Below are 23,058 nucleotides of genomic sequence, written 5' to 3'. Positions count from 1 at the left end.
GACGGAGTTTAGCAAGGAAATGCGAGATAAGTGGGTCGTGAATACAGTACGTTGGGTGGTTTATTCGAGCTACTCTGGGGAGAGTCCGGGGTCCACAAGGTCCATTTTAATAGTGCCCCAAGGTAGTCAGCCCAGGGTGAACGACCATCCCCACTCTTGTAGCACATCCTCCCAGTCCCGCTTCTGCGCGCCATTCAGCACAGGTCTCCACACCTCTTCCAATACCTTCTGGACGTTGATGATATTCTCATAGCGATTCCGCGCTTGGATTTCGGCCAGTCGCTTGAAGCACTTGGAGATTTCGGGCTCATCGTTGAGCTCTGCGCCAGCCAGGAAAATCGGGTAGAGCATGCTTGACTCTGCGGGACTACCCGGTGGGATCCGCGACATGAACTCCATAGCCCGCGACGCGCAGGACGGAATGAGAGACTTGTGCGTTTCGGAGGTGCGGTACAGTTGAATAAGTGCGGCGAGGCGATAAGATTCCGCAAGCGCGACGAGATCAAGAGCGATTGGGAGATCAACGCCGGGTAGGTCGAAGGGGCTTCCATATCTCCACTCCTGGAGGTCGCGCTCAATTGAGTTGAATGCGGCTTCGGAGATGGCCGGGAAAGCCGGACTCGCAGAAGTGACGTACTGGATTCGCGAGATCAGCCCGCACAAGTAGTACGATATGCCCATCAGTGGGTCGACGGTAAGGGGCCCTTCTGGCGGACATGCAACGGACATGTCGCAGCTCTCCGCAGAGCTTTGAGCATCGCGTTTCGACACCTTAGCCATGAGGGATGCCATTGCGTTGTGGTAAGTGAAGTGCCTGCGGAGTGAGTCGACTTCCCAAGAGTTGAAGGTGTTCTGGTCGCGCGAGAGCAGGCCAAGGATCCCTCTTACGCATTTCATCTGAGAAAGCCACCTTGTGCTCTTCTCTCCATTGAGGGCTTCCAGTCCAACAAGAAGCAGGATGATGCCAATCACTTGGTAGGCGTCCCGGGGCGGTCCGCCGTTCCGAGGTACGCGGTCGGCCAAGAAGGCATGGCACTTGCGCTGATGCTTTGCCGACAGACTCCGAAGATGCAGCGCCCTATCGGTATTTGAGGTACGTCTGGCAAGCTGAGCGGACGACAGAGCCATGATGGCGTCCAGCATTCCTGTTGACTCAAAGGCCCAAGGGATGTAGAGCGATGTGTAGAAGCTCGACGGCGTAGTCGCGACGGAAACGCTCGGGACAAAAGCTTCGACATAGTAGCGAAGGAGGTGCTTTCTCTCAGCGGCTTCATCTTTGGGAAGATCGTCCCACAGGTCCATTGACGACCGTAGCGGACCGATCAAGCTGTCCGATGGGAGCGGGCTAGGCTGAGGTGATGAGGACGAGGATTCGTGGACAATCTGGCGCTGACTCTGCCATTCGCACACCAGGTTGAGGCGCGTGCAGTTCTGGCAGTCCGGACGCTTCCCATCGCACCGCTTCCTCCGCGCCCTGCACGTCAAGCAGCCTTGCCGGGAGCGCGGAGCAAACTTCCGCTGCCTGGGCTTTTGCTCGCCCATGATGGGGAGGCGAGACCTGGAACCATGTGCGTGGAGATGCGTGGGCAGTTCATGTATGGAGAGCGCTGTAGGTACCAGCGAACGTCGTCGGTCAGTTGCTGAGTCGTGAGTCGCAGTCGAAATATGGAGGGAAGGGTGAGGGCGCTGGTGCCAAAGCGATCGATAAGGCGGAGGTGCACGGACGCTACTGCTGGACGGCAGGCGCAGGCGGGTCCAGACGCGCACTTTCCTTTTGCTGCCTCAGCCCATCAAACACACCCTCCCTGCCTCCATGCTCCTCCCGCTCCTCGCGACACCAAAATTCTCGCCGCGTCGCCTTGGCCCGCCAGTCAGCCCGGGTTTTCCCTCTGTGGTGTCTCCGTCTTCTCTGCACGTGGACGGCTCCTCTCCGCCTTTCCACCACGGGCGACCACCCGAGCGGCTCGACTCCGCCCTCGTCGCTCGTCTCCGGGGCCTTGTCACACCTTGGCAGCCCTCCCAAAGCAGCCCTCCACAGGCATATGAGCTGATCCGGACGCGGCTATCTGGATTTCCTGCTGAGGCAGTGCCGCTGGAAGCCGTGCCTCAATGTCTGGATAGCCGAATGTAGGGTCGAATTGCTGGCGACATGGAGCCAAAGGCGCAGCTGCCGCATGTAAGCCGAAGTGGAACTGAGCCATTATTCCCCGTCATTATTACCGTTGGGGATAGTCCTGTTCGTCCATAGGCCAGCTCTCCGCGTCGGCTCCAGTGTTTCAAGGCCTCGGACCTGGGTTGTTCGGCACCCTCCGACGACGTCCGACGAACAGGAACGGCGCGCTGTACTCAGCTCGAGTTCCAAGGTTGACGAGAACCATCACGTTTCTGTGATTGCGGAGAAGACGCATACGATACTTATGAGAAACGAGCCTGCAGCCTCTCAGCGTACAGGTCGGACGTTGATCGAACGTCCCTGAAGCTTCACGCCATCACGCCATGTGACTTCACCCGCCGTTCTGGAAACGAGAAGGCGGAGCCGTCGGTGTACTTCAGATGGAACGCCTCAGCCATTCCATCAGCTCGTAATATACCGTTATACAACGAGAGCCTCCAGGAATCTGTATCTTTTCACGGTTCCGATTCTCTCCGCAAGCACTGATTGGGTTCGACCCTCTATCTCAACCCTCGACCTTCCTCATCCAGCGTCACAATCAGTATCCCCATACCACAGCAACAGCTCTAATCAGCATTGTCACCCAGAACACCGCAGTCATTGACGTCATTTTCACAGGGCGCGCTCGTTCCCCATGACTGTGCTTTCTAAGCCTGGCGCTGAATAATGCCCTCCCTCCACATGGCCTGTGCGCAGGGCGCGAAAACGAGAAGACGACCACGTTTGCTCGCTTTCTCGGAAAATTCGCATCAACAATACAGGGCGCGCACCGTTATGTCCTCCAATTCACCAATCACAGCCTTTGCTTCCCCCAAGCGCAAGCCACAATATGCAGGCGACGCTTCGTGTTCCCGACGGGCAACGCTGGCCGACGGAAAGAGACGCGGCGTGGCTGTCGTTTAGTAATGGCTTGCTGCGATGTGATTGGGCGGCTGACCGAGTGATTCTTACGCGAGCGAGCAGTTTGACATGAAAGGCGTGGATGGCGTTAGAGAATGTGGAGGGCGCGATGACAAACGTATGGGATGACTGTGAGAGTACGGCGCCGATGTAGGAGGGGGGATGACTGTGATGGTTTGGGATGGGGATATAAGATGGTTTGTGTTGCCGTCGACTGGGTTGTTCTTCATCAGACTCACTTGACGACTACTTCACAAGCAAGCAAGCAAGCATCAGAGCAATCGTCCATTCGAAAGCACACCGGCAATCAAATCAATCGAACACCATCCATCGACCACTCCATCACTCCATTCCATTCCATTCCAATCCAAGCCATCCCACCCGCCCCTCAACCGCAACCCCACCGACCAGTCACTATGTCCTCCCAGTCCCTGACCCCCCGCTCCTCCCTCGAAACCACCAAAACCAGCTTCACAACCTCCACCACAAGCACCTCCACCTCTACGGCCTCGCTCCTGCCCAAGCCGTCCAGCAAAGCCGCGCAGCTCTGGTCCGCCATCAAGAAGCATGCCAAAGAGCACCACGAGAGCGTCAACAACGCATACGCGTTGTACTACGGCCAGGGGCAGATGAGGACGTATCCGCAGCAGCCGCAGTCGCAGGCGCAGGCGCCGGATCGGAGGGGCTAGAGCAGAGCGGGGAGCGAGGAGAAGAGGGGAGATTGGCTAGGAGGCGTGGAGGAAGAAAGCGGGTGAGAAGGAGTGAGAGAGAGGATGACAGATGGGGGCCTAAGGGAGGAGTGGTGGAGAGGATGTGCGCCTGAGAGGGGAAGGACGGGCAATGATAGGGTGTCGGGGATTGCAGATTGAGCATCGAGGAGAGACATCATACCATACCATTACGTGGGCATTTTCCGGGCGTTGGGTTGGGTTAGGCGGCACATTTCGTTTCATTTCATTTACCAGCGTAGGGGATCTAGTAATCCTTCCTTATACATACTTAATTCATAATCACACATAGTTTCCCTCAAGCTCCTCCCCTGATGTATTCTGCGTTCTGCATTCTTACTGCAGAGCATGCAAGTCCTCTCTTCACCGCATGCGCTCCGCTCCGCTCCGCCGTTGCGAGCGAACTACTATTAGCCGAGCCTCTTGGGACTAACTGTACGACAATCAAGCAAGTTGAAGCGAAGGAATGCGCTTGGGAATCCTTCACTCCAATCCAAAGCAACAGGCAGCATGAGTTTACCCACGAGCAAACCAGCTACAGGCACAGACTTTCACAAAACGCATTACAATTACACTCGCTTTTCTACTCCTCTAGCCCTCCTGTACGAGCCGTGCCTTTTAGCCGTAGGTGTGCCCATACATGTCCATGCCAGACGCCGTAGCATGTTGCCCCGCCGAGATAATACACCTGTATTATACTCTACACATAGTATACCGTGGGAAGGGGAGCCCAGAAAAGGAACGCAGCAAACGCAGAAGGAAAGGAAAGGTGTTTTGGGCGCTTTTGTATTGTACATTTTGCCCTCTATCAAATGGAATGAAGTAATGAGAAGATAGTAATGGATGCCGTAAGGCGAGCGGAAATAGTTTCGGACGCTAGATGTTGGAATATGAGGATTGGGAGTGGAAGCCGGGTCGCCAGCGGCAGGGTTCGAGTGACTCGGGTCGAGCAGGAGTGGCATCTGCATCGACAGACGGATCCGCTGGCGTTGCGGCGTCGTTATCCGAACCCCGCGAAGGGCGTCGCGCTTCGCGGTAAGACGTAGTGGGTAGTCCATTCGATGCATCTGAGTTCGCCCGGGACAGCTCTTCAAAGCGAGCGACGAGGTCGGGTACAGCGCGGGATGCGGAGCCGCCGCCGTTGGGATTTGGTGGGCTACGCTGCGTACCCTGTGGCGCTTCCTCGGTGGATCCGACACTAGCTAAACCGGCATCGTCAACTGAGGTCGGATGCTCGGTGACGGCCTCATAGTAGGTTGAGCTCGAGCGACCTGAGCTTTCACCGGAGGATAACTTGCGGTCTCCTAAGCTATTGGCGGACGCACTGCTGGTTCGGCCTTCAAGCTCAAGCTTGTACTCGATCTCGGGATTGCTCGGCGATGCCTCTTTGAGCAAGCCTTTCGACATGCGCCGCGAGGGTATGGGCGGCGCACTGCGCGGATTCTCGCACCATCCGACGTCAGCGTTACTCGTACCTGCTGTCTCAGTGCGCAATATGTCTACTTCTAGCTTCGGTTGGATGAGGTCGATCGCTGAGGCGCCGGGTGTTGTCTCTTTAGAGTACATCCCGTCGACGAGAGTGACATTCGTCGATGAGAAAGGCATCGGTGCGGTCTGCTCCTGCTTAGTGCTGCTTGTTGCTAGCTTCACTAGTTGGTTTCTCTGCTCGACATCCGCATCGTCGGTCACCGGCGTAATCGCCAGATCGGACAGGCTTTGTGGTTGGAGCGTTAAGATGCTGTCGCCAGCCTGCTGCGGAAGGCAACGCTCCAGATCATGCGCACTCTCCACGCGTCCGTCCGTTTCTTCATAGTCCAATGGATGATCCTTGTCGTACTTGCGGAACAAGAACCAGAAGATAATGGTCGTGGCAGTCATTGCGCCAGTAAGGGACGCATAGAAGACGACCAGATACGGGTCTCGAGCTATAGGTGTTAGCCCCATAGCGCATGCAGACCCGATGCCGGCGACAAGCAGGCTAATCGCTTGGACTATTGCCTTCATATCCTTTGGCGCATGATTGTACGCGTACTCTAGCGCCGTCACGTATGCGAAGATCTCACCAGCCGCAATGAAGAAGTAGAGAGGAGCCTGGATCCAGACATTGACATCATTGGGGCCACGAAAAGAATCGGTAGGTCCGCACTTGTTTGGGGACGCGTAGCAGGGCCCGGTCGTGTAGACGATTTGCTGTACGATGGTAGCATACAGCATCGACAGCGCGATGAAACCGAATCCGATAGCGATCCTCGTGATGGGCTTCAGGTAGATTCCGCGCTTGTGTAGAAGAGGGTACAGCGCGCTCTGGACAAGCGGGCCGAGAACGATGCATCCGACCTGATTCAATGCGGGCATCATGTCGTTTGGCATGCCGAGCGTCTCCATCTGGGCAGCTTGGGAAATCAGATTATTCTGCATCTGGTCGAAGCAGATGTAGAAAACGACGAAAGCCAACCTATTTCGCAGATTAGTGAGTGGATGCGGTGCGTGGATTGGGTAATGGTCTTACAATACCCGGCAAGCGCGTACTCCACGATACAGCTCCTCTACCAGCTGTCCGCTCCAAGGCACCGTCTTGCGGTGATGCTCGAGCTGATAGAAAGGATCCGCATGTGCCAAGCTGAAACCGTTTCGGCAAGCACAGATCAATATTTTCGTGGCTTGCGGTAGAATGTTGGCTTCGTGCGGCACCTTCACTTTATCCTTAATCAGCTGTGGAGGGTCACGGTAGAACACCGTCTAACTTACCATACCACTTCCTTCCGATAACCAGCATGAGCAGTGCGACCACCATGAAAGTGAAGGTCAGGCCGTATGCGCATGTGAAGCTAGCTTTCTTTTCGAGAGTAACAGTTGCGAACCAGGATAGCGAGCCGACATTGCCGAGCCTGGGTTTCGTCAGCCAATGCCACCCTTCCTAATGAGGCGAAATGGCTTACCAATAGTAGAGGTTGTAGATGTACTGAATGGTGAGCTCATGATCCGTCACGACGCGCTCTCCGGACTTGAGCGTTTTTATTTGTGGCCGTTGCTCGGGGCATTGATCGGCTGGAGCGCGTCAGTGCATGCTGAGAAGGAATGGCCAAGATGCAGGGTACCGATGAAGGCGACCATGATGGCGCGGAAGCCACCTCCCCCTAGACCTATTACCACCATAGCGAAGATGAGGCCTAGCAAGCCCCATCCTTTCTCAAGAATGGTGGATAGAGAGCTGACCGTCATGGCGGCGCACCCGATGTTGTACAGCCTGGAATGGGTTAGCGTATCGCTAGTGGCCCGCGCTTGTTTCCCAAACGGGAATAAAGACTAACACAACGCTGATCAGAAGGGTCTTGTAGCGGCCTAGATAGCTGTCGGACACAGCGGCGAAGGCAAGCGGAGTGACATAGTAGAAGACGTAGAAGGCGCAGTATATCCGGGTGGCGCGAGCCTGTCCCAGTCCGAGTGCTCCGGGCGTGTCTTCGTGGTCGAGCGGCTCTGGATGCTGCATGTAATTTTCTAGAGGACGAGACCGTTAGCGACATATGAAGTCTGTATAGGGAAGTGGTGAGATAGACGCACGCCATGGTGCAGTGAGGCCCCAAAAGGCAGCACGTTCCCAGAAGCCAATCAGGGCTACCGCCCATAGGCGCTTTGGAATGTCGTCTCTCACGCGTCGCAGAGTCTTAATCTCTAGTTGCGAGAACGACGAGGAATTGGCGGAATTGGCGGATACGCTACGCTCGGTCAGTCCGATTCGTGTCCTGGTTGCAATTCACCGTACGTTCTATCGATTGCCGTCGGAGTCTCCTTGGCGCCTTCCATGACAGCGGTGGCGCGGAGCAGATGATACGATAGATAGGCGATATTGAGTTCCAACTTAAAATGAGCGAGTGTAGAGAGGCAGTAGGGATGTGCGTAGGATGCGCAACTTGGATTGCATGAGGAGACCCGTGGGCGGGGTGAGGTACTTGCCCACGGAGGGAACAGCCACGGGGATGCGCCTTCCTCGACGATGGTGTTGCAAACCTTGGAATATCGCAGCCAACAGGGCATCCGACGCACGTGGCGGGCCGATGGAGGTGAGAGAAAAATGTGGTGAAGGTCGACCGACGACTATAGAGAGAGGTTTGACGTGCTTTGGAGCTCGGGCCGGGCAAGCAAGAAACAGTCACCAACGCAAGCCCAAGTGACACAATCCCGCCCGTGGGGCAAACACGGTCCGCGCAGGTCAGCCATCTGAGGCGTAGCTGTATGCGCTCCAGCGTGCGAAAAGCAGATAGAGATGATCAGCGTCGGATAGATGCTGATGGCGGCCCACTCCTCAATGTATGTAGCCGCGCCACAGTGTCCAACTTCCACGTATCGCTGTGCACTGAACAAGATCCTCCATGGTGCTGGAGAGAGCTGTGTTGCCATGGGTTGATCGAATTGCACGGGAGGAGAATTGCAGGACCCATCTCGTCATGGCGCAGGAACGCGGCCGTCTCTTATCCGCGCATCCGCATATGGGGATATGTACTTGTCACCGAAGACGACGTCGCAACCGGAAAAACAAGCTGCTTGCGCGTTGAGCGGGAGAACTTTCTTCACTTCGGCCATTAATGATGGGATCGTGATAGAGGATGGAGATATCCAATTATAAGGAAGCAGGACATTTCCAGGAACACGCGCGGATTTGAGCTTGTTGAATTGCGAAAGCGAGGAGAGCGATCCACTGCGCGGGCTGTTCAAGCCCCAACCCCATCGCCCGCGCCCCATGTTGTCATAGAAGCGAAGGTAAAGGCTCTCCAGAGCATGGCGATGGTAGCGCAGAGCCGTATCCAGAACGCCAAAATCGAAAGTGGCACGACCGGGGTCGATGGCGTGCATGTCCAGGTAGAAATGCTTCAACGCACTGCAGCGACTCATCAGGAGATGTAGTGCTTCATGACTCACGTCGCTTTCACGAAAGACCAGCGTCTGGAGCCGCGCCTTCTCAACGAGGTGCCAGTCGCCGTCAACTTTGAATGGCCCATCCACGTCCCATCTCAACCCAAGTCCCATTTCCTGATCAACGCATCCGCGCAGTTGGAGGTAGAGGAGACTGGGAATCTTCAAGAGAAAGGCGAGAGGATACAGCGGAAAGGACGTGTTCGAGCCTGGCCGTGCGATGACGACGGATCGTATGCTGTGGAATCTCCCGAGCTTGTTGGTGTGCGACAGCAGCGTATCCCTCATGATCCGAAGGAGAAAGCTCTCTTTATTCCACCGACTCCCTTCTCTCCACAATTCTGTCGTAGTCTTTTGATGATATCGTACACTGAGCACTTCCAGCTTCTCCGACGCGAGAAGAAGCCCCAAAGCAGCACAAGCTCGTCCCCGCGGTCGTCCAAGGCGAGCTAGAGCATCGGTCCAGTCTCCTATGAGCTCTGAACAAAACCCAGATTGCTGAATCGAACGTCTGAGTCGGCGGTACAAATCCTCAGGCATTGGATTGATGTCCCATTGGTCCCCTACGCCACCACCGAGATACAAATCGAGGTTGCGGACGTGCTTGGCAAGGTGCGGTCGCTCCAGGATAGCTAAGGGAAAGGAATGCGGCAGATCCCTGCTCCTGAGGTTGCCGTAAGACTCGTACAGGAGTGGCTCCGCAAGCTCTCGAAAGCGTCTCGACGTCAGGCATAGTGCCGCGAACGTGCCTGTGCGATGCTCAATGGAGTGAGAAAGCTGGTCAAAGATCTCTAGCCAGATTTCGTTCGGAACGTCGTCGACGGAAGGCATTGTTGATTGCGGAAAGGTGATGAAAATGATGGCGGCGAGACGGAATGTGCGTGTCGTTCATGCCCAGCCTTGGAGCCCGATGAAGCACGGGACGCTAGTTAGGTAAGCGTGCCGTGCCAGCTAACCAATCAATACCTCGGCTCCTATCGTCGATGTCTCACAGCCAATCTCGCCAGATCGACCATACAACGTTAATTCAGTCAGCCCCTTTCTTACACACTCAATTCCAAAGATGCGGCCTGCACATCGCGAACCCCAAGCTCGCTTGTTCGGAATGGCACGCAGCGTCCCACCCTAGCAATGACGTCAGACATCGTAGCCCGGACTCAACTTCTTCAGCGTGTATAAACGACCGGCTAATCGCCACGGGGACCCTATTGCGCCGGACCGCTCCAGCTATAGCCGTAAGTCGCCGCAGCAGAGGAAGGCAATGCCAGTGAGTCTATTTGCTCCTGGGAGAGTACGCAGGTGCCGATTTGATGATCTCAGCTATCTGGACGCAGCTTGTACTCGCGTTCACGATACACGTCTTTTATCTTCCTCCGGGTACCGTTGACAGCAACCATAACCCCCAAAGTGGTGAAGACGCTTCGTGGCTTGGGATGGGACTCAGGCAAGAGGAGGCCCAAAACGAAGTAGAGAGACTAACAGCTCCCTTCGATGCTCGTCATCAGGACTAGTTGTTTTTAGGAGATCCTTCTATCCTCCAAATCACAAAAAATGAACAGGAGATCGCGTGGTCGGATATCTTAACCTTCATTGCAAGGTTCCCGCCACATTCCGGTCCATCCTTCGGTCAAATGCCTTGAACTCCTGCACGACATTCTTTCTCCCTTTCAAAAATGCGGCGCACCTCCTCTCAACTCGAATACGAGCTCGAAAATCAGCGATAGCATTCGGACCTCCAACCGACATACCTAGAACCTAACCGCTCATTGGCACGCCGTACGAGAACACAAGAACACCTTCTTCGTGTGCCCTCATCTCACAAATCCCCGTCTCCATCTATCCTTTATAGATACACAGAATCATACTCAAGGCGGAATGTAGTGGCGGTGCAGCTGAGTCGGCCTTGGCGCGCAAAGCGAGGGAGGCTCAAATGGGAAATCACGAGGAGCTATTCTTAACTTCTTTCACCCCACAATGTCACCCCACTAACTGAATATGGAAAATATCGAAAGACAAAGGGCATCGCAAGTCGTGAGCTTTGACGCGCGTCGAGCTTACAATAAGACCCGCGGATTACGACTGTGGCTTACGATGGCACACTCATCTCACTCTCCCGAAAACTTCCATTCTTGTTGTTCTCTCATGATCCTCCGGACATACGCCTCAACGCCCTGTAGTAATGGGTAGATGACATTCCCCGAGCTATCGCGAGTTTCCTCTTCTACAGTCCTTTCTTGACTGTATTCTTGCCGCGCAATGATATCCACCCAACGCGTTTCCGTCTTTATCGTCGCTATTTTTCTCTGCTTCATTCTCTTGTTTCAAATCCTTCAAAATGACGGCCCGTCAATCAATGATATCAAGAACATATCATACAGGTCCGTCACCTTACACTGTTCATATCTACCAGAGAGTCTAACTTCACTCGAGGCCTTTTAGACCAAGCATTCACGACTCGATACTAGCCCTGTTCGATTCGATACGACACCCAATAACGGAAAACTATACCGACGTGTCCGGAACAAGGTTCCTGCTGGAACAGCCACCTATATGGACAAAACCTCTGAAAAAGAAGGTACTCATTGTCGATATCGATACGCGGGAGCCATCTGGCGACAATCAGATTCTCAACTCCGCAAAGATGGACTGGGAGAAACTTGATGTGAGTGGAGGGGAGCTGGTCTCCAATGGCATAATGAACCATTATCTCTACGGTAAGCCCTGCATTCGCCAGTAGCCGCGACAACGTTTGCTCATATGAAAATTCAGCACAAATTCACGGATACGACTACAAGTTTTTCCAAGCGCAACATATCAAAGGGCATCACGACACCTGGATATTACCACACGTTCTCTACGACCTCCTTCCCGACTACCAGTTCGTCGTTACGATGGATGCCGACGTCACAATCACTCATCTGGAGGTGCCTCTAGAATGGCTTTTCAATCGTTGGGGCCTCACAAAACATACCTCGATCAGCATGCCCTGGGACCAGGAAGAAATCTTAGGTGGCGAGACCGTCAGCATCGACAGCAAGGGTCTGCAAGTGCTCAACACGGGCGTAGTGGCTGTGCAAAACCTCGAGTACACCTTCGAGATGCTGGAAGCGTGGAAGGACTGCACGACCGAGAAGAGATACAGCGGATGCGGGCGATGGAAAGAGGAGTGGAGCCATGAGCAACGCGCCTTTTCTGAGTACATCCGGTACGATTTCAACCCCGCGGGCGACAATATTGTGGAGATCCCGTGCGACGATGCTATGGGTTGGCCGGGCATGATGCACGAGTATGAAGGCCAGATCATGTCGGATTGCAATGGGACGTTCTTTCGCCATCATACGCTCAGGAAGGACAAGACGAAGGAGAGTGCGAGCAGTGCTGTTATGCAAGTTTTGTCGGAGATATTACAGCACGAGCTGTTGGAGCATAAGGATAAGGTCTGGGTTAAAGAAGCAGAGCGGATCGAAGTCGATGAGGCGCCGTCTCATGTAGAGAACGTGGATCTGAGTGGTTGAAAGTAGAATTTTCTTATGGCCTGGATTGGAGATACCCTTTAGTAAGTTCCCATATCTCTAAGCCTAACGTATTCTTCGCTCACGTGATTGCCACTTACAGGAAGAGTTCGAGTCAGTGTTTAGACCATTAGCGTACCGGCTCCATCCGGGTATTTCTGGGCCGAAATAGAAAGTTATCGCTCCACAGTGGGGTCTCCACATCTATGCGAGCACTAGGATCCACTTCCGCGCCAATATGCACTACTCGGCTTCGCATTCCGGACCAGCACATTGGTAAAGCACCGAATTTCGACTTCATCTTGACCATCCCGGCGGGAATAGCATGCAAAGTAGAAGATTTTTGAACAAAGTCTAGTAACTGCTAACACCATACGCCAGGAGCGGAGAACAACCTCCCAATTTTCAGGACTTCACGTAGCCACCGGCTGAGGCTCCTGATTCGTACTCCCCAGACTAAACCCAGGCCTCTTCGCCCCCGTCGGATCATTCAGCCCCCACGCCGTACTACTCGCATCATGCACCGTCGTCCGCCGCAAATCCCTCCTATACTTACCCGCAAACGTGCCCCCGCCCGCCCTATGCATCACGCACGTATTATCCCAGATAATCATGTCCCCCACGTTCTCCCACGGCACGCTAATCCTGTACTTCTCCTGTGTCGCATGCTCCATCAGCCGCTGCAGCAGCTCGTCCGACTTCTCCCGCGGCAGGCCCTCGATGTGGTGCGCGTGCGCGGCGATGTAGAGGTTCATCCGGCCGGAGGCCTCGTGCTTCTGCACCATTTTGTGCAGGTGCATGGGCTGGCTTTCGACGTCGATGTCGGCGAAGAATACGGGCGCGCCGCGCTTGCGCGAGTGCGCCATGCAGTGGGCGGCTGCGTAGTCTTTTTCGAGCAGCTCTTCTTTGAGGGGTGCGGGGAGCTCGTCGAAGGCGGTGCGCGAGTCGGCGAAGTCGGTGTTGCCGCCGTGGCCTGGGGGTGGCAGCTCGTAGGCGCGCAGGAGGGAGTAGGAGGCCCGGCGCGGGTTGAAGGAGCTGTCAACGTGGAAGAGTGCGTTGCCCTGATTCCCCCCCGGCTTAGAATTCATCTTGTCGAAGACTAGGGGCGGAAGGTGCACTTACCTTCTGGTACTGTGCTTTGGGCGAGTTTGGATCAATCACGTTGCCGTCTTCGTCTACGTTCCCGGCGTCGAAGAGCTCATAGTACTGATACCGCATCTTCCGGCCGTTTGTCATGTATGGCCGGATATCGTCCAGCTCGCCGAGCTTCCTCGAAAACTCGACGTGCGCGGTGTCATCCATGCCGGTATTTCGGAACACGCATACCCCGTACTGTATCTTTTATCAGCATACAGCCGCTAATTAGAGCACCTATCTCAATACACGCAGACCCTCCCAAATAGGCATGATCCTGCGAATCAAAAAAAATTGAGAACGCATTCATACCTTCGCCATTGCAGCCAGCACCTCCCTGAACTGCTCCTCCTCCGGATTCGGAAACTCTACTCCTTCGATCTCGGCACCGAATGTTGGGTGGAGCTCCTTGACACGGAGGGTCTTGAACCCGCTTGCTGCAGCGCCTCCATTCTTTTCAACCACGCCCGGCATTTCGACGTCGTGGTCTTGACGAGCTCGCTAAAAAGCGTGTTGGTGTGTTCGGGCCCCGTTGGGTTGCCTTCAAGATGGTACATCTACAACAGCTCTCCTCTCTTCCTTTCCTATTCTTGCTGCAATGAAGAGCGGAATGGGTTGGGATGGAGCGGTGTCGAGGGTAGCGGTATATATCGCGCAGCCATTTATTTATCCCGGCAATTATGCGGGCATATTTGCCGACTTGCTAGTAGGGCTACACAAGTCATGCGTTCGTGTAGGAAGCGAAGGATGCCGTTGCTGTGTGACCCCGCAACTTGGCAACCCCACGGTTCACTAATGATTCACGCCGGAGCCAATGGAGGCTTGTGTGAGCTTCAAGCGAGCCGCAGCTTGGCTGGAAGTCTCAGGATAGCGACGGAGTCACTGGAAGAGAATTACAAAGATGGGGAGATGGGTGTAACTGCCGTGCAGCTGGGCACGGTTGGTGCAGAGACGACGTTGGGGAAGATGGGGGAGGGGAGGGGATCTGCAGCGTTATCCCCGCACGGCAGTGCCATGCTGGCGGGATGTGCTGGATATTGGAGCAACCGAGTTGTCGGTGATGGGAAGTGTTGAAAAGAGGATCGGATCCGCTCCGTGGGCCTTTCGTTAGGCTACGCGGTACTGAGAGCTCACCCACAATGGCGACGGATATCAAACATGACGCCGTGCAGACAGAGAGGGTCCCGGAGAAGGAGCACATCGTCGACGAATCGCGCCTAGATACCAACATCCACCTCAACGACGCGATACAGGCCGAGATCGATAAGGATGAGAAGCGTGTCAAGCGAATTATCCGGAAGGTCGACTTCCGAATGATTCCCATTCTCGGATTGCTCTATATGTGGGCACTGATCGATCGAGTGAACCTTCCCAATGTGAGGAGTTACCAGTCAGCCTAGTGTCGTTGAGCATGAGTAACTGACCTCGAGAAGATCCAAATTGCAGGAATGGGGAAGGAGCTCGGAACGACTCAGGGCAATCGATATACGTTGGTCACTATGATTGTGAGTCGCGGCACCTTTGTGCAAGTGACGGATATTAACAGAGCAAGTTCTTCATTACTTATATTCTCTTCGACTTTCCGTCAAATATAGCGCTGCGGAAATTCGGGCCCGCAAAATGGCTTGGTTTCATCGGAACGTTTGTGCCTCCTCCCCATTGTGCATGCCATTGCTGATGGACGGGTAGAGCGTGGGGATGTCTGACAATTGCGATGGGTTTCGTTCAGTCGTGGAAGACCCTGCTTGGTAAGATACCCAACAAAGTCCGTCGCCGTGCGTGAGCTAACGACGTTTCACAGTTTGCCGAGTTATATTCGGAGCACTGGAGGCCGGGATGGCACCTGGGTCCATATATCGTGCGTTGGTGCCTGTTCGCCGCCCGCATCCCATTGACTGACCGCTCCAGTGCTCTCCTGCTGGTATACAAGATATGAGGTCCAGAAGCGGTATGTTTCACGGGCGAGGACTGGGGATCTCCGCTAAACGTTGCAGTTTCGCGGCTTGGGCCTGCATCGGCGTCTTTGGCTCGGGACTTTCCAGTGCTCTCGCATACGGCATCACCACGATAGGGACCACTGCTGGATATAGTGCATGGCGCTGGATATTCATCATTGTCCGTAGATACCCAGAAAACTCATAGCATGCTCTGACCGTATGCAGGAGGGTATCGTCAGCGCCGCAGTCGGAATTGTGGCCGCCATAGTTCTTGTCGACTTTCCTGATCGAGGTATGTACGTCGTAGAAGCCCAAGGTAAAGGCTAATCCGCGCAGCGTCTAGACCGGGGCTCTTCTTCAAGCACGGCTTCCTAACCCCAGAGGAGGCGGCGATAATCCTTGCGCGTGTCGAGCGCGATCGCGCAGACGCCGTCCCGGAGCCCTTTACTACCAAGAATGTATTGCGGGCTTTGAGCGACTGGAAGATGTGGCAGTTCCCCTTCCTTCTCTTCCTCAATGTCAGTCATCCATTCATTTATTCCATGACCGAAGAGATGCTTATGATACCAGAACCTTACAGTGTACTCTTTCTCCTACTTCCTGCCGATTATCGTGCACGAATCGATGGGGTTCTCAACGGAGATGACGTACTACCTAAATGTCGCACCATACTGTTTTGCGGCCATTGTGAGCGGTCCAACTCTTCGTATAGAAGTGCAGTTGCTAATCTTGTTTCATAGTGGATGTTCGCCATTGGATGGTTCAACGACCGGATTAGGATGAGGGGTCCCACGATCATAACACAGGCATTGATCATAACCATCGGCGCATGCGTAATGGCTTTTGCGAAACCTGCTGGCGTGCGATGTAAGATTAATCACCGCTATGATTATCGACATAACTGACGCAGGGGCAGTCTTTGGCGTGTTCCTCGCAGTTGGCGGCACGAACTCGAATATTCCAACAATCTACGGTTATCAGCATAATAATATTAGTAAGTGTGATGTTATGTGTGGACAGACTATGGACTTACGTCTCCGTAGCTGGCCAAACCAAGCGCGCCCTCGCAACAGCGATGCTCCTTATGGGTGGTGGATGCGGAGGCATCGTAGCGTCATTCGCGTTTCAGTCAAAGGATGCGCCGCACTACACCCCTGGAATGATCACTGTGATAGTGTCGCAGGCGTTGACTGTGCTGATCGTCTCATGTAACTTCCTTTACTTCTTGCATCGGAACCGCAAGGCAGAACGAGGCGAAGTTGTACTTGAGGACACACCTGGGTTCCGGTACACATATTAAGGATCAATGACATCAGTGAGAAGATGGAGAGCCTGGGGTGGCTTCGCTGCATTGGTGAAGCTAAGTTGTTGGCTCGCCAATTACAAGGGGCGTTTCGAACGTAGGTAAGCCTGAGACATAATTGAGTATATATAGTCAAGAAAGCAGCACCCTACATCTCCCTTTCATATCGACTCCTTCCTCGAAGCTTTGGTCCCCATGTCCAGAACACCCACGGAATGGGTGCCATCGCCACAGTGCAAAAGGCCAACAGACTTGCGGCCCACTGGGTGCCCAAGCTTTTGTACATATGCAATGTGAACAGCGGGAAGCATGCTGTCAAGATATACCGAGCCAGGCTATTAGCTCCCGCAGCAGAAGCTCCATAAAGCGGACCGTAGGTGTCGACCATGTACATGTTCGCTCCAACATACGCGAGAATGGAACCGAGCATAGTGATCCCTTGAGCGACGATAGGTACGATCCAAGGTATGCTCGGACGTGCCGTCCATGCGAAGTAAAACAGACCGACGGGTAGAATGACTGAGCCAAGCATCGAGGGATAAAGACGGTGCTCTGGTGGAAACTCGCTATTCGGAAAGGTACGGCAGAAGTCGCGATGCTTTGCTTGGTATATACACCAGTCCATGGTAATAAGAGTCCCTGCGGCGCAGATGGCGCCTACCATAAGGCCCAGGAACGATAAAGCTTGCTGTCGAATGTCGAAACCGTATGTGACCTGGTAGATGTAGGGAGATCCGACGATGAAGGTATACAGGAGCGCAAACTGGAAAGAGCAGTACAAGCAGACAAAACCGACGATAGGTTCGGTGAACAGCATGTGCACCGGCCGTGTGATGGTCGACGTGAAAAACTGCATGAAGATCTTAGAAGGATCTCTTTGAGGTTCCAAAAGTTCCACTTGCTCCTGTCGCGCGATGCGCCGAATGACCACTTTGCGATAGGATTCATGAACGAAACCCAGCAGCGGAAAGATAGCAGCGGCGAAGAACAGTGTCGTCCATTGCGTCCATCTCCATCCTTTCGCGGCAACAACAAAGCCCCCCACCAGCGGGCCGACGAGTGACCCAATGAAAGGAATCGAGTAATAGATGGCCAGCGGTATGCCTCGCTTGTCGGGTGGCGTAGTGTCTGCGATTGTTGCGCTTGCGATGCTGACACAGGGTGCGCCAAAGAGACCGGCGAAGAACCTGCACACGCAGAGCGCAGCATTGCTCTGGCACCAGCCCGACCCTAAGATGAAAAGAGCGAAGAGGGGCGTAGTAACCAGATAGACTATCTTTCTACCATACGTCTCGCTCATGGGAGAAGCAATAATGGGCCCAAAACCCATGCCCAGGGCGTAGAAGGAAAGCGGTAGGAGCGCAAGTGTGTGCGAAATTCCGAACTCGCGGGCGACGTCATCGCTTCCTGAGGCGTAGATAGAGGTCGCAAGGGTGGAGACGAAACCAATGGCGGAGACTATGAGCGTAGTGTAGGCTTTCTTGACCAGCGGCCAGTTTCGTGCATTCTTGGGATGATGGTTCCAGCCAAGGATCGGAGGAGGTGCGGCTGTCTGCTCGATGTCAAGCCTTGATGTAGTGCTCGCCATTGACAATGTTTGACCTTGGAGCCGTCGTCGTGGGCCATGTTAAATGAGTGATGAGTCGAGCTGGCTCTTTTCTTTTCCGGTTTATTTCCGTGCTTCTCCGCAATGGAGCGGAAAAGCTTTTGCCGAGGTACGCCAGCGTGCATTTCAGGCAGCGTGGAAGAAAACCCTCCGGGCGCGGATTGGCGACGGAACGATGTTCGTCGTCAAGTGCGTGTGTCGAAAGGAGTCTCGAGAGCGGATGGTAAGTGCGCACTGGCGGTCGTGATAGATGACGTCATATCTCCCTGGTTATCCGTCCACCTCTGATTCTTCGGCTCACCTCTTCTCCCTCACGGCTTGTGACCTCACAGATGTCCGAAGAGGGCCCTGATCTGAGCGATGGATAAGATCGCATCGCCATGATCACATGAAGCGGAACTCTTGAGCCTGGACCTTCCCTGCCTGCATGTCTCGCACGAGCCTCCCATCCATCAGCTCATCCACATATGCTTCCCCCAGTAGCAGAAACACGGGACCCATTGGCCGCACCACGTACGGCATATCCCCCCCGAAGAGGACTACCACCATGTCGCCCTCGCGCATGCACCGAGGGCCTAGGCCCAGCGCCCCATTCGAAGTGCGGAAGACTCTCCGGCCAGAGCAAACCATTCTAGCGACCATGGCGTACTCTGTGAAGTTTTCGCCCGTGTCTATGTGGAGTACCTCCTCGGTGTTCTGGTTCCGTACGAGGGAAGCACCGAACCCTCCAAAGTAAGTCTGAAAGTTGGCAATATATCGGTCTCTCTGCTCTTGGTTTGCATCCACCCATACTCTACCGCCTTTCTCACTATAACCGCTAACTCTGCCCGCCGTCAAAGTCCGAGCAACAACTTGAAGTGCAGCAGCATACTCGGGTGACTCTGGGCCCTTCCCGTGGACGATTTCGTTCCAAAACTGCGGAATTGGATGCGCATCTGCCGCCGCCCGAGCGTCTGGGGGTATCGGAGCGCTCCGTGGTTTCTCAATTGAACTCAAGACGTCAAAGGGCAGCCCACGGACCTTCAAGTGACGAATCGAAGACAAAGGATCATATTCCATATGTAGCGCTATGTCGCCGCAGGCGGATTGGGCACTGGAGTAGAATCGGTTCGGGCTCAGCCGCAACTGAACAAAACGCGGGACATCCCAACGCGGAGCCCAAGAACTGAACGTCGGATCTCCATCGTATTCCAGGGGATGTTCGGCGTCTTCCAGTGCCGCAAGGCCCATTGTGCTCCGGATGGCTGCCACGGTCATATCTTCGTATACCTCCGCTACCGACTTCGAGTAGTCGACCGATATATCAATGGGACTTCCATGGGTAAATTCCAGCAAATTGAGGATGCCGTAAACTTTATCCCTAGGATCCGTCGCTTTGAAGTCTCGATGATTGTCCAATAAGTCAATGAGGGTGTTTTTCATCGGCCCGTAGTTGCAGCACATGGCCATGGCATTCCAGTAACGGATCGGCGTGGGTAGCGCGTGTCCCCCGAACTCGTTCCGCACGAGGATTCCAAATATCCAGAATACCGTCTGGCCGATATCGTACCAATCGAGTTCAGCGTCGCCCCAGAGAATAGCGGAATGGCTGGCAAGGCGGATCTCTTGGACACACCAGATCCGCCTGAACCAAGGCAAGCCGTAGAAGTTCTTGAGCGCTGCCCATGGTATGCTGTCATACAAGTCTTTTGGTAATTGGACGTTCGAGAAGGACTCGGCGCTACGCCCACCCCCTCCTTTGCCTTGGCCAAGGTCTTCGCAAGCCTGCGTGATCAGTCGCATTGCAGCTTTGACGATGCAGGCCTCACTGAAGTCCGAAGGTCCAAGCCAGACGATGACTTGCCGTGCACGAAAGAAAATCATGCTCAGCAAAGGAATCTGGTGATTCTTCTCGGTGCTGTCGGCTTGATTGATGCAAAGGGCGTCCACCCATATATCGCGCTTTTCGTCCCGAAGTCGAAGCCTGACCAGGGCGTCTTGGAGGTTCTGGGTAACCTCACGGGTCTGTCCATTGCATATTATCTCCTCGGCTGCTCCTGGATCCCCCCAGACGTAGGATAGTGCTTCGTATTCGGGGATGACATCGATTTCGAACAGCCTCAGCTCACATTCGATGGGTTGATCCGCGTGTTGGGCCGGCAGGAGGCTTATGAGACGAATTTGGCTCGACGACAGCGACTCTTCGTAGATGTCCATCATTCCATGGGATGAAAGGGCTTCGCATGGTGTAAAGGAAATAACAGCAGCTGATGCGACTGGAGATAGCGCTTGCCTTGAGGCTGAGACTGTGGCGCAGTGACGATGGCGGGCCTGACGCTAGGCCTGAAGTAGTAAGTAAGCGCTACCCCAAACCGAGCACACTAAAGCCCTTCCGCCTCGAGAAGAATCATGGAGAGGGAATTTTTAGGAGCAGAGTGAAGAATTTTAAAAATGCTTGAATAAGATTTTTGAACCGATATATGGGTATACACTCACAGTTATAGCAGTGCTGGTCAACGAGACGCTCTAGTAATACTTCTATCAACCAACAGAAGGGAAATGCAGGGGGTTTCAAGGAACCTGTACCCGAGAGATCTACACAGGAGCACGGAAGGAGATAAACCAAGATTTCCGCACTGAACGCTTCATCAAATCGCCTTCCGACCGTTACAAACATGCAAAACCAACTTCTCATTTTCTACACCCAAGACCTCCTAGAGTCAGCCGACTCTCCACGGATAACAATGCCGCCTTTCGCCGAATACCCTGCGCCATCGTAGGGAGGCGTCTTTTGCTTCGACAACTGACTATCGGAGTCGGTGCCCGAACCGGATCGGAGAGAGAACATGCTTCGCACACCACGGATGACGCTGTCGACCGACGCTGTGGTGAAGAGAGATCGAAGAGTCGGGAGGCACGATGCTAGGAGTGCGACCATGGCTTCGAGGTTGAGGTAATATACCTCGTTCGAGAGGAGTACTGCGAGGAGCGCTAGGTTAGCAAGGCGAGAATAGATGAGACGGTTTGTGGGTATGACGCTCACATTCTTCGTCGAAAGAGGGGTCGTATCCGATTTGCCTTATCCAAACCATAACGATGAGTCGGACCAGCGAAGCCCATGTGGCCCTTCCAGCAAGAGTCAGTGGATCGCTCTAATTATCCAAAACCTTTGAGACAGCTCATGGCTTACAGGATACCGAGGAGGAAGACTCCAGTGACCGCCAACTTCCGTCCCCAAGACAGATGCAGCTTCCAAACCTACCGCACCTCTGGTCAGCAAATACCACGCAATCTTGTCTCACTCGACGAACTTACAGAAGGGATGGGAATCAAGATGATAATCGCGTCAGTCATGAAATCCGATATCGCAAACGAGTAACCAATATCCAGACCATTAAGACACATTCCTTCGGTAGACTCATCGCCGACACTGGCGTATATTGCTCTCCAGTGAGTACCACATGTGAACATAAACAACAAGCCCGATGCGGTGGCCCATAGAGCAATAACCGTAATCATGAAGATCAGGATGAGATTGCGCGCGTTCTTGTAGTGGTTGTCGATAACGAAGAGTCTTCGGTAGAAAAACAAGACGCTTAGTTTGATCGTTCCGAGCAGTGGTGTGACGATGCAGAGAGTGGAGTACTCCAACTACGAGGTGTTAACCATGGTGCGTATACCTGCGAGGGAATTCGGGCCATAACTACCTTTCGAGCTGTTTCGATGGTCCAATTGCTCGCAGTCAGGGAAGAGCGCTCTTGGAGTTCACTCGGATCGACAGGCGTAGGATAGCCGAGAGACTTCGTGGAAAGACCTGAGGCCGATTAGCGGTTGTGGTTGAGCCTTTCAGTGCTAGGAATACTTACCATAGAACCATATCGAAGCGCAACCGAAAACGAGGACGAGGCTAACGGCACAGAGCCAGTCGTCTATCTGAAGTTTCTGCTTGAGTCGCCTTCGCGCCGAGAATCGTAAAACAACGGCGATGATATCAAGAACTACCAAGATGATGATGGTGGACCATATACCCGTCGGGCTTGGAGGTGTTGTCAACATGGTGGAAAGAGACACTTCGGAAAGACGATGCAACGAATGAATGAGGATTTCGGAAGGAAACGCCCGAAGAAAGGATCTTCTTCCAGTAGTTTGAGATGTTCACAAACCCGCGGGTCCCATCACCCGTCCGAGTGGTTATATCGACCTTCTAAGCGCCCCGCCCCCAAAAGGTAGACCACCTTGGAGGCCAGTTTCACGAGGCGGATTCTCTTTCGGTGGTTCAGTTTCTGCAAGGCTGATATCGCGCTTACGACTGTAGAGTGGAAGGATCGAGGGTGCAGAAAGCACTTTATCTGGCTTGGCGTAGGTGCAGCTTCACAAGTGCATCCAGAGCCGCAGGTCGCAAGGTTTTCCAAGTTTCCCAACATAGCAGCATGGCGAATTGTACAGTACGTTACATTCCGTTGTTGTGTGGGTGTGATACTGAGAGAGATCCAGCGGGTGGCCATGTTCCAGGAAGTTTCGCTACCGAAAACGGCCTTCATATATTTCTCGTATTCCCATGCAACACCTCGGTGCTTTCAGAAACAAAAATGTTTAGTACCGATTCTCCTGAGCGAAATCTTTGGACCTGAGTTCGAAACATGGCCACTTGCGACATGCCGGCAAATATTCAGAATGCGCATCTTCCTCCCATCGCAACCACATCGACAACATCGCTCCGCGTGACTGCCGCATTGTTACTCAAAGCTCCACCAAAAATATGTTCCGAACCGACCTTTCTTGACAGCTTCGCACTCTTCCGCCGTGTGAATTTCGTACTCCCCCCGAACTATCTGCATCAGAAAGGAGGATCCATCACAAGGAGTAGTCTGCTCA

The 23,058-nt window shown here is 54.0% G+C and overlaps 12 protein-coding genes across 12 annotated transcripts; 4 read left to right on the top strand and 8 right to left on the bottom strand.

The window, feature by feature from the left end:
• Positions 1-51: 51 nt before the first annotated feature.
• Positions 52-1,678, bottom strand: BU26DRAFT_337682 (putative Zn(II)2Cys6 transcription factor-like protein). Its single transcript, XM_033822270.1, has one exon. The coding sequence runs from the start codon at positions 1,540-1,542 to the stop codon at positions 127-129; it is 1,416 nt and encodes a 471-aa protein (XP_033683552.1). The 5' UTR covers positions 1,543-1,678; the 3' UTR covers positions 52-126.
• Positions 1,679-3,267: 1,589 nt separating this feature from the next.
• On the top strand, positions 3,268-3,762 carry BU26DRAFT_565931 (uncharacterized protein; the record flags this gene model as incomplete). The annotated part of the gene is made up of 1 exon (XM_033833453.1): positions 3,268-3,762. The coding sequence occupies one exon, from the start codon at positions 3,268-3,270 to the stop codon at positions 3,760-3,762; it is 495 nt and encodes a 164-aa protein (XP_033683551.1).
• A 176-nt stretch (positions 3,763-3,938) lies between these two features.
• On the top strand, positions 3,939-4,570 carry BU26DRAFT_337365 (uncharacterized protein). Its single transcript, XM_033822266.1, has one exon. It carries the CDS (start codon positions 4,116-4,118, stop codon positions 4,461-4,463), a length of 348 nt encoding a protein of 115 aa, XP_033683550.1. The 5' UTR covers positions 3,939-4,115; the 3' UTR covers positions 4,464-4,570.
• On the bottom strand, positions 4,571-7,473 carry BU26DRAFT_337772 (uncharacterized protein). The gene is made up of 6 exons (XM_033822272.1): positions 7,113-7,473; positions 6,900-7,048; positions 6,741-6,849; positions 6,550-6,689; positions 6,311-6,497; positions 4,571-6,256 (listed from the first exon to the last, which is right to left on the bottom strand). Exons 1-6 carry the CDS (start codon positions 7,289-7,291, stop codon positions 4,678-4,680), a joined length of 2,343 nt encoding a protein of 780 aa, XP_033683549.1. The 5' UTR covers positions 7,292-7,473; the 3' UTR covers positions 4,571-4,677.
• A 771-nt stretch (positions 7,474-8,244) lies between these two features.
• Positions 8,245-9,543, bottom strand: BU26DRAFT_565929 (uncharacterized protein; the record flags this gene model as incomplete). The annotated part of the gene is made up of 1 exon (XM_033833452.1): positions 8,245-9,543. One exon carries the CDS (start codon positions 9,541-9,543, stop codon positions 8,245-8,247), a length of 1,299 nt encoding a protein of 432 aa, XP_033683548.1.
• A 1,417-nt stretch (positions 9,544-10,960) lies between these two features.
• Positions 10,961-12,383, top strand: BU26DRAFT_520219 (uncharacterized protein). The gene is made up of 4 exons (XM_033829248.1): positions 10,961-11,090; positions 11,143-11,426; positions 11,482-12,268; positions 12,328-12,383. The coding sequence occupies exons 1-3, from the start codon at positions 10,969-10,971 to the stop codon at positions 12,225-12,227; spliced, it is 1,152 nt and encodes a 383-aa protein (XP_033683547.1). The 5' UTR covers positions 10,961-10,968; the 3' UTR covers positions 12,228-12,268; positions 12,328-12,383.
• On the bottom strand, positions 12,313-12,638 carry BU26DRAFT_337358 (uncharacterized protein). The gene has a single exon (XM_033822265.1). It carries the CDS (start codon positions 12,532-12,534, stop codon positions 12,355-12,357), a length of 180 nt encoding a protein of 59 aa, XP_033683546.1. The 5' UTR covers positions 12,535-12,638; the 3' UTR covers positions 12,313-12,354.
• On the bottom strand, positions 12,638-13,832 carry BU26DRAFT_428208 (alpha-ketoglutarate-dependent 2,4-dichlorophenoxyacetate dioxygenase; the record flags this gene model as incomplete). The annotated part of the gene is made up of 3 exons (XM_033823771.1): positions 12,638-13,285; positions 13,347-13,556; positions 13,671-13,832. 3 exons carry the CDS (start codon positions 13,830-13,832, stop codon positions 12,638-12,640), a joined length of 1,020 nt encoding a protein of 339 aa, XP_033683545.1.
• A 494-nt stretch (positions 13,833-14,326) lies between these two features.
• BU26DRAFT_337339 (MFS general substrate transporter) lies at positions 14,327-16,671 on the top strand. Its single transcript, XM_033822264.1, has 13 exons — positions 14,327-14,734; positions 14,789-14,863; positions 14,911-14,999; positions 15,048-15,106; positions 15,160-15,216; positions 15,267-15,306; positions 15,353-15,473; positions 15,521-15,587; positions 15,632-15,813; positions 15,866-15,982; positions 16,036-16,162; positions 16,212-16,289; positions 16,339-16,671. The coding sequence occupies exons 1-13, from the start codon at positions 14,498-14,500 to the stop codon at positions 16,593-16,595; spliced, it is 1,506 nt and encodes a 501-aa protein (XP_033683544.1). The 5' UTR covers positions 14,327-14,497; the 3' UTR covers positions 16,596-16,671.
• BU26DRAFT_337384 (MFS general substrate transporter) lies at positions 16,424-18,387 on the bottom strand. The gene has a single exon (XM_033822268.1). The coding sequence runs from the start codon at positions 18,184-18,186 to the stop codon at positions 16,747-16,749; it is 1,440 nt and encodes a 479-aa protein (XP_033683543.1). The 5' UTR covers positions 18,187-18,387; the 3' UTR covers positions 16,424-16,746.
• A 234-nt stretch (positions 18,388-18,621) lies between these two features.
• On the bottom strand, positions 18,622-20,283 carry BU26DRAFT_395660 (HET-domain-containing protein; the record flags this gene model as incomplete). Its single annotated transcript, XM_033822742.1, has 1 exon — positions 18,622-20,283. A coding segment is annotated over one exon (1,662 nt), but the record flags the coding sequence as incomplete, so codon positions are not given.
• Positions 20,284-20,728: 445 nt separating this feature from the next.
• BU26DRAFT_605986 (uncharacterized protein) lies at positions 20,729-22,239 on the bottom strand (the record flags this gene model as incomplete). The annotated part of the gene is made up of 6 exons (XM_033835629.1): positions 20,729-21,162; positions 21,227-21,309; positions 21,374-21,441; positions 21,499-21,834; positions 21,891-21,997; positions 22,050-22,239. 6 exons carry the CDS (start codon positions 22,237-22,239, stop codon positions 20,882-20,884), a joined length of 1,065 nt encoding a protein of 354 aa, XP_033683541.1. The 3' UTR covers positions 20,729-20,881.
• Positions 22,240-23,058: the final 819 nt, after the last annotated feature.

Source organism: Trematosphaeria pertusa (genome assembly GCF_010094035.1).
Source record: "Trematosphaeria pertusa strain CBS 122368 unplaced genomic scaffold BU26scaffold_8, whole genome shotgun sequence".
NCBI lineage: Eukaryota > Fungi > Ascomycota > Dothideomycetes > Pleosporales > Trematosphaeriaceae > Trematosphaeria > Trematosphaeria pertusa.
This window is presented reverse-complemented; position numbering and strand designations above follow the sequence as displayed.